This window comes from Eurytemora carolleeae, unplaced genomic scaffold, assembly GCF_000591075.1.
Source record: "Eurytemora carolleeae unplaced genomic scaffold, Eaff_2.0 scaffold1802, whole genome shotgun sequence".
In the NCBI taxonomy this organism is placed as follows: Eukaryota; Metazoa; Arthropoda; class Copepoda; order Calanoida; family Temoridae; genus Eurytemora; species Eurytemora carolleeae.
In genome coordinates, this window is record NW_019397690.1 from 35885 (window position 1) to 48115 (window position 12231).

The 12231-nt window shown below is 34.0% G+C and overlaps 1 protein-coding gene across 3 annotated transcripts; it reads right to left on the reverse strand.

Moving 5' to 3' along the window:
- Nucleotides 1–810: 810 nt before the first annotated feature.
- LOC111715512 (1-phosphatidylinositol 4,5-bisphosphate phosphodiesterase delta-4) lies at nt 811–12136 on the reverse strand. 3 transcript variants are annotated; one of them, XM_023490845.1, is made up of 17 exons: nt 11627–12136; nt 11350–11417; nt 11176–11223; nt 10971–11100; nt 9847–9949; nt 9336–9400; nt 9194–9259; nt 7678–7780; nt 7492–7547; nt 7144–7188; nt 5357–5479; nt 4343–4440; nt 3747–3821; nt 3440–3492; nt 2996–3083; nt 1137–1293; nt 811–917 (listed from the first exon to the last, which is right to left on the reverse strand). In XM_023490845.1, the coding sequence occupies exons 1-17, from the start codon at nt 11843–11845 to the stop codon at nt 849–851; spliced, it is 1566 nt and encodes a 521-aa protein (XP_023346613.1). In that variant the 5' UTR covers nt 11846–12136; the 3' UTR covers nt 811–848. The 3 variants fall into 3 exon arrangements, 2 of the variants coding, with proteins under 2 accessions (XP_023346613.1, XP_023346612.1); XM_023490844.1 differs by having other exon boundaries at nt 11176–11262; XR_002768245.1 differs by lacking the exons at nt 811–917; nt 3440–3492 and having other exon boundaries at nt 1206–1293; nt 11176–11262.
- Between the last annotated feature and the right edge of the window lie 95 nt (nt 12137–12231).

Sequence of the window (12231 nt, forward strand, 5' to 3'; positions counted from 1 at the left end):
CGGAATTATATAAAAATGTTTATCAAAAAAGTGCATTAGAATTTAGAAAACTATTGCATATTTTTTTAGTTTACCCCTCTAGGCAATATAAATTCTGCGTGCAAACCTTGAAATTTGCGCGCAACCTTGCACACATTTTAAAATTAGTCAGTTACTATGTTAGATTTAAACAAGAAAGTGTAATAATAAATAGTAAGTAAAAACTCTATTTTTTTCAATCCCCGCTAACTATCTGTCATTTTTCTTGTATTATGTTGTGTAAATATATGCCGTTTTCCTGATTAATTGACATTACCAATCTGAATTGTAGGATATATAGATGGAACATCAGGAGCATGTTTTATAAATGGAAGACGATGGCACTTGACAAAAATCGAACGCGGTATACAACCGGATATTCAATTCCACGATAAACACGTGTTCAGTATATATGTTCCCATGTATATAGTATGAATACTGAATATAATCTATATATTGGAATCTATCATTATGAACAGAACCATGTCTTCTGGCGTTAGCAGATCATACTGGATATATTTACAAATTTATAAACAATATCAATATTTAAAGAGAGTGTTTACTGTTCATGCAGGTCTCATCCCATGTGTTTTTTAATCAAACTTCTTTTTTGTTGAAGATGGGTAAATTTTATGAAGGATAACAACAATGACATTCCAACCTTTTTCGTTACAAATTTATTGTCTTTAATATTTGAACTTCAAAAAAATACATCTTTTAAAGCCATTCTTCACCAGAAAATAGGGTTTTCAAATGCTCTATACTTACTTCACTACAAATATTTGCAATTAATGAGGACAAAAGTAATTTATTTTTTTATGATCATTGATTTATAATGGATCAAAAAGACCATCAACTTCAAGGTTATGCTTTGCAAACTGCTCCCAGGTATTACCATCCTTCAAGCACAGAGAATGATTTAGAAGTTTTCTGGAATAATCATTAATTGTGAAGCTAAAAATCTAGTTTTTTTCTCTTCAGAACCGATATTAATGAATAATTAGTTTTAAAATTTAAAACCCCTTTAAACTAAGACATGCAGTCCCCCATTTAAAGTTAACATTTTTTAATACTCAAAATTTTTTATTTCAAAATAATATCCTTTTAATTCTCTGTGCCTCGAAAGTAGAAGCGTCTGCTGGATTGTTCCTGATCTGCTCATACTGCTCCTTGATATCCATCTTAGTGAGCATCTCCAGGTGCACCAGGATACTGGCAAAGGGTATTTCATGCTGGAAGCTTGGATTTTCTAGGTTTACACTTCTGATACCAGATCTAAAGAATGTACATGTAGTAAATGCCATACTCTTAAAAGTTCGTCCCCATACTTATCAGTCGAGGTACAATCCCTTCGCTATGGATATCAAACAGAACACGATCCACATGTCTACAATCCCGTTAACTATCAATGCCAATACTCTGGCTGCATTCTTCTTTGCTATGTCAACTTGACAATAGTGATCTATTGATCAATGTCTCAAACAGGACATGATCAACACAGCTACAATACCATGAACTATCTACTCCACTACCACTGGGCGCGATCTCGTTAACAATCAGTGTCAATACAAACACTAGCATGCATTCAATTGATCAATGTCTCAAACAGGACACGATCCACACGGCTACAATCCTGTGAACTATCAACGCCAATACACTGGGCGCGATCTTGTTTGCCATGTCAACCGGACACTAGCAATCTATTAATCAATGTCTCAGACAGGACATGATCCACACAGCTACAATCCCGGGAACTTTCACTGCCACTATACTGGGCACTTCTGCATGCCGAGTTCATTTTCAGTCATGTGTTTGCTGTCTATTCTGAATCAAAAGAAATAGTATGGCGGTAACATCTATCTTTCTATCATTCTCATAATCAAATTAGAGATATGAATCCTTTAATTGCCGCTATCAGTAAATGGAAATATTTACTTTTACTGAAACTATCCCTTGAACTATCTGCAACGCCACTACACTGGGTGGGATCTCGTTTGCTATGTCAACCAGACAATAGCGATCTATTGATCAATGTCTCAAACAGGACACGATCCACATGGCTACAATCCCGTGAACTATCAACACCACTCACCACTGGGCGCGATCTCGTTTGCTAATGTCAACCGGACAATAGCGATCTATTGATCCATGCCAATACTCTAGGCACCATCTCAAAGAATCCAAATTACGCTTTACTTTAATCAAAGCGGAGTTCTGATTCTTGCTGATCTTATTTACGAAATTTTTATGCTACATGTGAAGTTCCAATATGTATTCACAATATTATGAATCACAATACGTAGCAAGTCTAGTCGCATTACAAGTTTACATATTTAAGGATTAACACAGTTAGATCCTCAAACAATGTGCTTAATAACTTGATAACTATTAAAAAACATTATCTGAAACTGAAATATAGTAATTAAAGTATTCTAATTGGTATAAATTCTCTTAAAAATATGTCTGATATAGAAATAAAATTCGGATTTGCATAAATTCAATTGAATAATATGATTGACCAAGAAATAAAATAAATGTGCAGCAAATCATGAAATTTTGTGCGAAAACTAAATAATAAAATCATCTTTGTTCAATCTTAGATTTAGAAACGTAGATTTTGCAATTTTTCACTTTGATTTATATATATTTGAAAAGCAGTGCTCAGGTTCCAAATACGGATCCGAATTGTATCAGAAACATTTTGGCTTCATGGATCCGTATATGAAAAAATACGGGGATCCACAGATCCAGACCCAAAGGGGCAAAATAATACCAAAAGATGTAAAAAGAAACTTTTTGTTCTCAAAACCCAAACCTTAACTTTTGAAAATGTTTCTCTCTCTTATGTACAAAAATCAGTAAATCTAAAAGAATTCCGAATCCGCATCGAAATGAAATGGATCTTAAGCACTGAAGTGAAAAGATTAATGAAAGATGATTTTATTTTCGCGTTTTTCTTGTTATCTCTATAATTAACCTTAGAGACACAACAGGAGCTACAAACTTCCCAATAACCTTCATATTACTATGCCCACTGCTATGTGAAACCTCTAGTACGAAAAATCCTGAAAATAATTATTTATTACACTTAGACCCATGAAAGGGGTGTAAGCGAAATTTTCATTGACTTTACATTTAGGGGCGACCCTGATTCACAGCGTTGCCCGTTAAATGGAAGGTCACTTGAAATTAAGCTTAATTTTCGTTTCAAATACAAAAGTGAGAAAAAATCAACAATGTTTTTTGCAGAAAATATAAAATTCTATGAGTTTTCTGTGCGTATTTTGGCGTGGAAATAATCCAATAGTATGGGACGCTCTGTATTAAGTATAAAAGTTAAAATACTATAAAGCAATAATCAGAGCAGCTTCTCAGTTTTCATAAAATAAGTTAAAATAAATCAACTTATAAAACGAAATACCTAGTTCAGGCCTTGATATCACAATAGGAGGGATTTTCAAGTTCCAGATTGGTCTAAATAATAAATCTGAATAATAATTGAGAATCAATATGCTTCTTTAAAGGGGTTGCTCACAGTTCAGGAAATTTTACCGTAATTTTGTAAATTGAACTTGGTTTCCCCTGATTGGCTGGATTGCTTGCTTCTTCTAACTAATTCAGCCAATGAGAAGCTGGCAAGTTAACTCTCCAACATTTAGGACTTTTTACAGAAAGATTTATGCAGGCATATATTTGGAACAATCCATTCATAAAGAAACTTAAAAAACCTTAATCCATTTCCTCTGGTAGCGATCACTGGCGTTGTTTTTCCTTCTCTTCCTGATTCTGCAACTACCCAGGCACTGAAGGAAATTCTCAACGTAATTATAAGGGAAACATCAGCAGAAAAGTGACATAAACGATTTACAACAGTACCCATAGTACCTAGGTACCTACCTGACCTAGTACCCATTGTACCTAGGTATCTGCCAGACTTATTACTCATAGTACCTAGGTACCTATCTGACTTAGTACCCATAGTATTTAGGAACCTACCTGACCTAGTACCCATAGTTATAGCTAGGCTACCTGACCTAGTACCCATAGTATCTAGGAACCTACCTGACCTAATACGACCCATAGTATCTAGGCTACCTGACTCAGTACCCATAGTATCTAGGTACCTATACCTGACTCATTACCCATAGTATCTAGGTACATACCTGACTCAGTACCCATACTATCTACCTACCTGACTCAGTACCCTTAGTATCTAGGTACCTACCTGACCTAGTACCCATAGTATCTAGGTACCTACCTGACCTAGTACCCATACTATCTAGGTACCTACCTGACCTAGTACCCATAGTATTTAGGTACCTACCAGACACTAACTGTATGAACTGTATCCTTCCATTGTTTTTGGCCCCAAAGTTTGCTTCCCTCTAGGATTGTACATTTCAACAGAACTGAGTTTGATACCTGGAATAAAGACTCAGTTCGGAACAAACATAATTTCAACTAAATATTTCAAAAATAAACTTTCATTTTTAGCTGTGATGAAATAATCTAATTCTGTTCAAAAGATTAAACTGTTTTCGTCTGCAAATAATGATAACTCCAAAATCCATAGAGAATAGAATATATAGAGAGGAATTAAAAGAATCTCTCGGTATGAACTTTTTCAGTCCCTTTCAGCCTGAAAGGGAGTTCAAAGTGTACAAATTATGTAAATGTTCACAAATTATATGCAGTAGAGTACATTAATACAGTGTGTTCCCTATAGACTATCCATTTAAATTTCGAAATTTTTAAACTGTGAAATAAACTTTATAATGAATTAGGTGAATAAAAACATCATTTGATTTATAGTTATAACGGAAAATCATCGTTTGTTAAGTGGAAGGCATAGAGTCTATGTGAAATGATCATTGGTCAATTATGAAACCAGCCTATTTCATAATTTGGTTTTCTTTTAACAACAATTTTAGATTTTCTATAAAATGATATTCCAGGGCCCAACAGGTTATATAGCACAAATATGTGAAGTACACCTGCAGTATGGAAACAGTACAACAAAATGGCCGTTTTACACTTTTTTTCTAGTAAATTCCTCTCTAATATATTCTATTCTCTATAGTTCAGTAAATTCCTCTCTATATATTCTATTCTCTATGCCAAAATCATGATGAGAGCGAGAGAAGAAGAATCAGCTTGAGTAGGGTTTCCAGCAAACGAAAACTTTCTCGAAAAAATGAGAAAATTTTCTTTCATATTTTGCAAACTTTTTCGCGAAATGTGAAAAAAAGAACTTCACTTTATTAGTTATTAACACATGCTGGAACTCGGGATTTTAAATTGCAAATAAAAACGTGAAATTAAAAGTTTTTAGACTTACCAGTTTCGTAAGAAGGTTCCCAGATTTAGGAACATATCCACAGTTCCCGTTCCTTTTAAACATTGCCCTGTGTAGTTCCATATTCTCTGGGTATCTAGTTGGTCTGAGGTTCATGTTAACCATCTTAACATAGATCAGGGTTATATTTAATCCTATCCCGATTGGGCGATAGGGCCCCCCATGATTTTGCCCTTAGAGTTGAGATAGGGGAGTGTGATACATGCCCCTAGTTCAACTTTTCAAGGCCTGCTCATTAAAAAAAATTTGACCTCTAACTTGAATGGTTGCAAGGGATGATTTTAAAAAAGTTCAAAAAGTACGTGGGAAAAATGTTTAAAAATAATTATTTTTACTGTTGACAAATTTAACATGTGACACATGTTATTACATATATTTTTCAAGGGCTTTTTAAACATATGATTAGCCTGGTTAGCCAGATTTTAGTAAAACCTACAACCCATGGGAAACATGTAAATATCAAACCATGGATCTTACTAATGTGGAAAAGCATCAAGTACAAGTATAATTTAAAAGGTGTTTTTACACATCAATTGCAAGACTCCAACTGTTGATAATCTACTCCTAGCTAAAACTCTTTTCGTCACAATTGTCATTATTTAAGTTGAGATTCTGACATTGGGTCCTTTAAATTTTCAAAATTCCACGTTTTGTGCATTGTTCTTTCTTCTTTGCCTTTCTATCCTTTCCTTGAACTTTACTCCATTCGGACCCATAACTTTCTATCCTTTCCTTAAACTTTACTCCATTCGGACCCTTAACTTTCTTTTGAATTTTCCAACTTCTTCAATTTTTTTTAATAAATCGCTTACTATAGACCCATGCCAATTTTTGTGTCAGTCATTTTGAGCCTAGTAGAATTATTTTGAAGAAAAAAAAGTTATTTGAGTGTTTTTTTTCACATAGCATGGAGCATGTGAAAGTATTAGGATTGATACCAACTTGAGAATACAGAGAGTGTTATATCTGGATTGATACCAACTTGAGAATACAGAGAGTGTTATATCTGAATTGATACTTACTTGGAAATACAGAGAGTGTTATATCTGGATTGATACCAACTTGAGAATACAGAGAGTGTTATATCTGGATTGATACATACTTGAGAATACAGAGAGTGCTGTATCTGGATTGATACCAACTTGAGAATACAGAGAGTGTTGTATCTGGATTGATACCAACTTGAGAATACAGAGAGTGTTGTATCTGGATTGATACCAACTTGAGAATACAGAGAGTGTTTTTATCTGGATTGATACTTATACTTGACGGATACCGAGATTGTATCTGGATTGATACTTACTTAAGAATACAGAAAGTGTTGTATCTCGGTTGATAGATACTGACGGATACCAACTTGAGAATACAGAGAGTGTTTTTATCTGGATTGATACTTATACTTGACGGATACCGAGATTGTATCTGGATTGATACTTACTTAAGAATACAGAAAGTGTTGTATCTCGGTTGATAGATACTGACGGATACAGAGGTTGTATCTCTATTGATAGATACTGACGGATACAGAGGTTGTATCTCGATTGATAGATACTGACGAATACAGAGGTTGTATCTCTATTGATAGATAGAAAAAAAACGTTGTAATCGTTTAAGGCCCAAAATAAATTTGCGTGTAATTTGAAAACTAAAGGATTTCGAGGTCACAACGTCGTTCCAGTAATTCTGCTTAAAGGCCTTGTTCCATGTTAATCTAATTGGAAAGCTGCATTGCATCTTGCATATTCACTGTACAAGTCTATCATACAAACCTGTACTCCCAACCTCCAGGCCTTAAGTGGACTAAAACTGGAAAACTGGAGATAACAAATATTTAGTGCTTTTAGTTTTTATATCATTCTTACATAAACGTTTGGCGACATATTGTTTTTATTTATCAGAGATATTTTAAAAAGTGAAGGAAAAAATTGATAGGGATTATAACATAAAACATAATGAACTATAAACATAATAATTTTCCTTATTTCTATTCAAAGTTTCTGTAAGAAAATTAAAAAGGAAACAATTTCTTTAAATGTCGTCTTCTTATTCCTCAGTTGTGAGGGTCCTACTGTATAATTTTGTAAAAAAGTTCTTAAACAATCAATAAATATTTTTTCCTGTGAATTTGAAACATTTTTATGTACTTTACATAGTGCTGAGTTATGGAGCTTAGCTGAAAAACAAATTTTTAATTGTATTGTTTCATTAAAAATACATTTATTTAATATTATTTATTATCAACCAATTGTTTGCACGAATAAAAATAATAATTAGTTTATAAAATTCATGCTAAAATAATTCACCTATTTTTATTGAATTTTCTTTTTGGCTAAATTCCTGAAAATCTTCTCGAGTCATCAAATTAACTTGAAAATGTTTTCGATTCTTCGTTTGAGACTGTTCATCCTGCAACAAGAAAATTTTAAGTTAAATCATCAGAGTTTAAAGATGTATAAAGATGAGCCTTCATATCAAGACTATTGTACAATAAAAGATTAAAAAAATATTTATAATACAGGGCGTCCCAAAAAACATGGGAATTCAGTGACGAATAGTATATCGTCTTTGCTATGAATTAGCATTGTAATACCTAATTTCAAAAGCCATAATATTATTATGTCTGCTAGAGTTTATTTTATGAAAAGGGTAAAAGACTGTAAAGATGTGTCTATAATGTCTCTGCAAGATAAACAGTGAAGACGGACAAGTTTTCTCTGTTTGTATACTGCAATTTTCTTGTTTTAACAAGCATTTATTCAAGCATTTAACTACGAACATGTACAAGCATTATCAAGCATTTACAAGCATTTAAAAACATTTACCAGCATTGTAAAGCATTTACAAGCATTGTAAAACATTTACAAGCATTGTAAAGCATTTAAAAGAGGGGAGACATGCAACCTGCACCCATCATAGCGCTTTGGATCCGCAAATGAGGTCACAAAATGTATTTGCGGCAGCACGACCATCCGAAGCGCTTCCGATCCGCACCTTTTTTTGTCTTAATTATATACTTTTCCAGGTCAATTTTAGACGAATATGGTGCTTAAATTTAAATATTTTAAACGTCCCAGGCTCCATAGTCCATAGCATCTATAATCATCAAACACATGTATCACTGTAAACTCAGGTTCATTTGAAGTACCTGACTGATTTTAAGGAAGCTAGGGTAAGTTGTATAGATTCACCGACATAGGGCCAAACGACCCAGGGTCATATGCCATACGGTCAAACGACATAGATAGGGTAAAACAACCGAGGGCTAAACGACCTAGGGTCAAACAAAATAGGGTTAAAAACGTGACCAAGAGTAAAATGACTTATTGTAAAACTTCGGCAAACTTTTTTTTTTGAGTGACAGCCCATTACTTAACATTTAAGACGCAGCAGCGCTCGGTCCAGAAATTGTCTTAACCTACCCTATCCCAAATAAGATGAGACGGTTTATTATTTAACCCCATCCTAGCCGCAGCCCTCGGTCCCCTAGCCCATCCTAGCCGCAGCATCAGTCCCTTAGCCCATCCTAGTCGCAGCATCGGTCCACTAGCCCATCCTTGCCGCAGCCCTCGGTCCCCTAGTCCATCCTAGCCGCAACACTTGGGCCCCGAGCCCATCCTAGCCGCGGCCCTCGGCCCAGAAATTGTCTTAACCTAACCTAACCCAAAATAAGGTGAGAGACAACATATTATCTAACATATTAAAAGAAAAATTTGTCGAGGTTTTGGCCGACGGCTAAACCGGGGCCGTACACCAAATGAATAATGCGAGATTATTAAACTTTATTGTGGTATGATGCTTTATAAATACAAATATTGAAACCTGTGGGTGTAGATAGATCAGTTCATAAAGCGAGAATACTGTCTCCTTTTCAGCTATCTTTGAGTTCTGAATTGAATTAGAAAAATGTTTAAAAACCACAATTTTTTAAAAAGCTTGATTATGATAGAAAACGAATTTTTACCATTTTAGCATAGTTTTCCAGAAGTTGGGTTACTTCCTCCGCTGATTCAATATCACTCCTCCCCTCTTAAAATTTGTTAGATTAATATTTTGTTTAATTTTCAAAAACTTTATTTCAATTATTTGTAAGCGATTAAATTGTGAGACAGCTTGTTTTTCCATTCATTAAAACAAATATCTAGGAAATGGTTTCATCTCTTAATTTTTTAGAAAATTATATTTTTTCAATTTTTTGTTTGCTTTCTTTCTACCAACGTGAAATAAACTTAATTCTAAAATTCAAAAACTATTTTTTGCTTGTTGGAAAGGAAATTTCAAACAGACAAATTCCAGATGGGTCAAACTCCCAAAAGACGTATTCCGGAAAAAATTTTATTTGTTGACCGTTGAACGAATTTTGAACGTATTTATTTTAAATTGTTTATTATTCTACGAAAATATAATGTTAGCAAAAATATCAAGTTGAAATTTTTTTTGTACAAAAGAGTAAATATTTTTTTCTGATTATAAACCTGCATCTACTGGATCTATGAAACCTAGAAGTAGTTTATCTATCTCTTCTTTCAGTTCAACTTTCAGTAGTTCGTTCACATTATCCAGGGGTTCAAAACTCTCCTAAACATTATCCAGGGGTTCAAAACTCTCCTGAACATTATCCAGAGGTTCAAAACTCTCCTGAACATTATCCAGGGGTCCAAAACTCGCCTGAACATTATCTGCAGGGGTTCAAAACTCTCCTGAACATTATCTGCAGGGGTTCAAAACTCTCCTGAACATTATCTGCAGGGGGTTCAAAACTCTCCTGAACATTATCCAGGGGTTCAAAATATTGCTGAACATTATCCAGGGGTTCAAAATATTCCTGAACATCATCCAGGGGTTCAAAACATTCCTAAACATTATCCGGTGGTTCAAAGCTTTTCTGAACATCATCCAGGGGTTCAAAACATTCCTGAGCATTATCCAGGGGTTCAAAACTTTCCTGAACATCATCCAGGGGTTCAAAAAATTTCTGAATATTATCTAGGATTCAAAACATTTCTGAAAATTATCCAGTGGTTCAATACATTCCTAAACATTATCCAGGGTTTCAAAACATTCCTAAACATTATCCAGGGGTTCAAAACATTCCTAAACACTATCCAGGGGTTCAAAACTCTCCTGAACATTATCCAGGGGTTCAAAACATTCCTTAACATTACCCAGGGGTTCTAAACATTCCTGAACATTACATTATCCAGGGGTTGAAAACATTCCTGAACATTATTCAAGGTTTAAATACATTCCTAAACATTATCCAGGAGTTCAAAACATTCCTAAATATTATCTAGGAGTTCAAAATTCTCCTAAATATTATCCATGGTTTTAATACATTTCTGAACATTATCCAGGGTTTTAATACATTCCTGAACATTATCCAGGGTTTCAATACATTCCTGAACATTATCCAGGGTTTCAATACATTCCTGAACAGTATCCAGGGGTTCAAAACTCTCATGAATATTATCCAGTTCAAAATATTCCTGAACATTATCTAGGTGTTTAAATTAATTACCTGACCGAGTAAAAAGGTCACACATAATTTAGAATTTAAGAGTCATAATTATACAAAATTGTTATGCAATCTATTACAAACCTGATTTTTTACCATTTGTGGAGAATACTTGCTTAACGGAAACACTGTAGTCAACGGTTCAGGGGGTTCGTTAAGTATTTCAATATTTTGGAGAACCGTTGAGATTTTAAACTCTTCTCTAGCCTCAACACTGGAATTAAAGAAATTAACAAAAACTTGTGTTTTTATTTTAAAACTAAAGTTTAAAATACATCTTTAGACCAACCTAAAGACCATTCTATCCTCAACCCTGGCTTTAAACTCAACTGTTTTCCTGAACAAAATGATGATGTTTGAATTACACTGGCCAAAACTAGATCAAAAGAAGAGGGTAAGTGTAAATTTATATTTTATGACATTTTTTAATTAAATCAATATGATAATAATTGTAGTTTAAAACCTGAGTAAACAATTTCCAGAGATTGGCCAAAAATGAAAATAATTCACCAATGCAGTCAACGAACTAAACTAAATCACATAATTTAAAGAAAAATAATATTGGAACATATCACTTTTACAGTTGAAAACTTTTGAATCCAGGCATTACAAGTTCTAACCTCAGGCAGTAGTTAGAAAGCATTTTTAAGGTTTGTCAAAATAATTCAATCTAATTTAATCTTCGTTCCATAATATTTTGAAAGTCCTAGGAATATAAATTTTAAAAAATCGCGGGAAACCTGTTTTTTTTCTCTATCGTAGCCCAGGAACAAAGAAAACTGATTATTTTCCTGGAAAATCCCGATTAGAACCACTTCCGGTGCCGGATCAGTTGTCAGAAGAAGCGTGATAAACCGGTTTTTGTCATCCGACGTCAAGATGAAGGTTCCGGGAAACCTTGATTTCTCGATGATCTGATACGCAGAGTTGAGTGACAAGGAACCAAAATTCCAATCCATATTTGCGTCAAAAATCTTTAGGTTTAACGGATTTCCAAGTTTCTGCCCATTTCTAAAATATTTAACATTTTCTTCTAGATTTAATATTTTTGTTTAAAAAAAAATTCTATTAGGGTTCAATTCTTTTTAGAGCAAATCGAAGCTATTGCTTTTTCATGAAATAATCAAAATTGGTGCATTGATAATTTGTTTAAGGAAATGCCTTAATAAATATTGAACGATGTGTTACGCGAGCCATGCTGCGTGTAGAAAGTCTGTTTGTCGCCCCTGCGTATTTCTGAGTTTCTCCTGAAGATCTGTACGGAATGTATTGTGAAAAAAACTAGTTTAGGAACTGTTTACAGTCCGACTGCGCAGACGCAAGATTTCTCGCGGAGTAGTAGTTA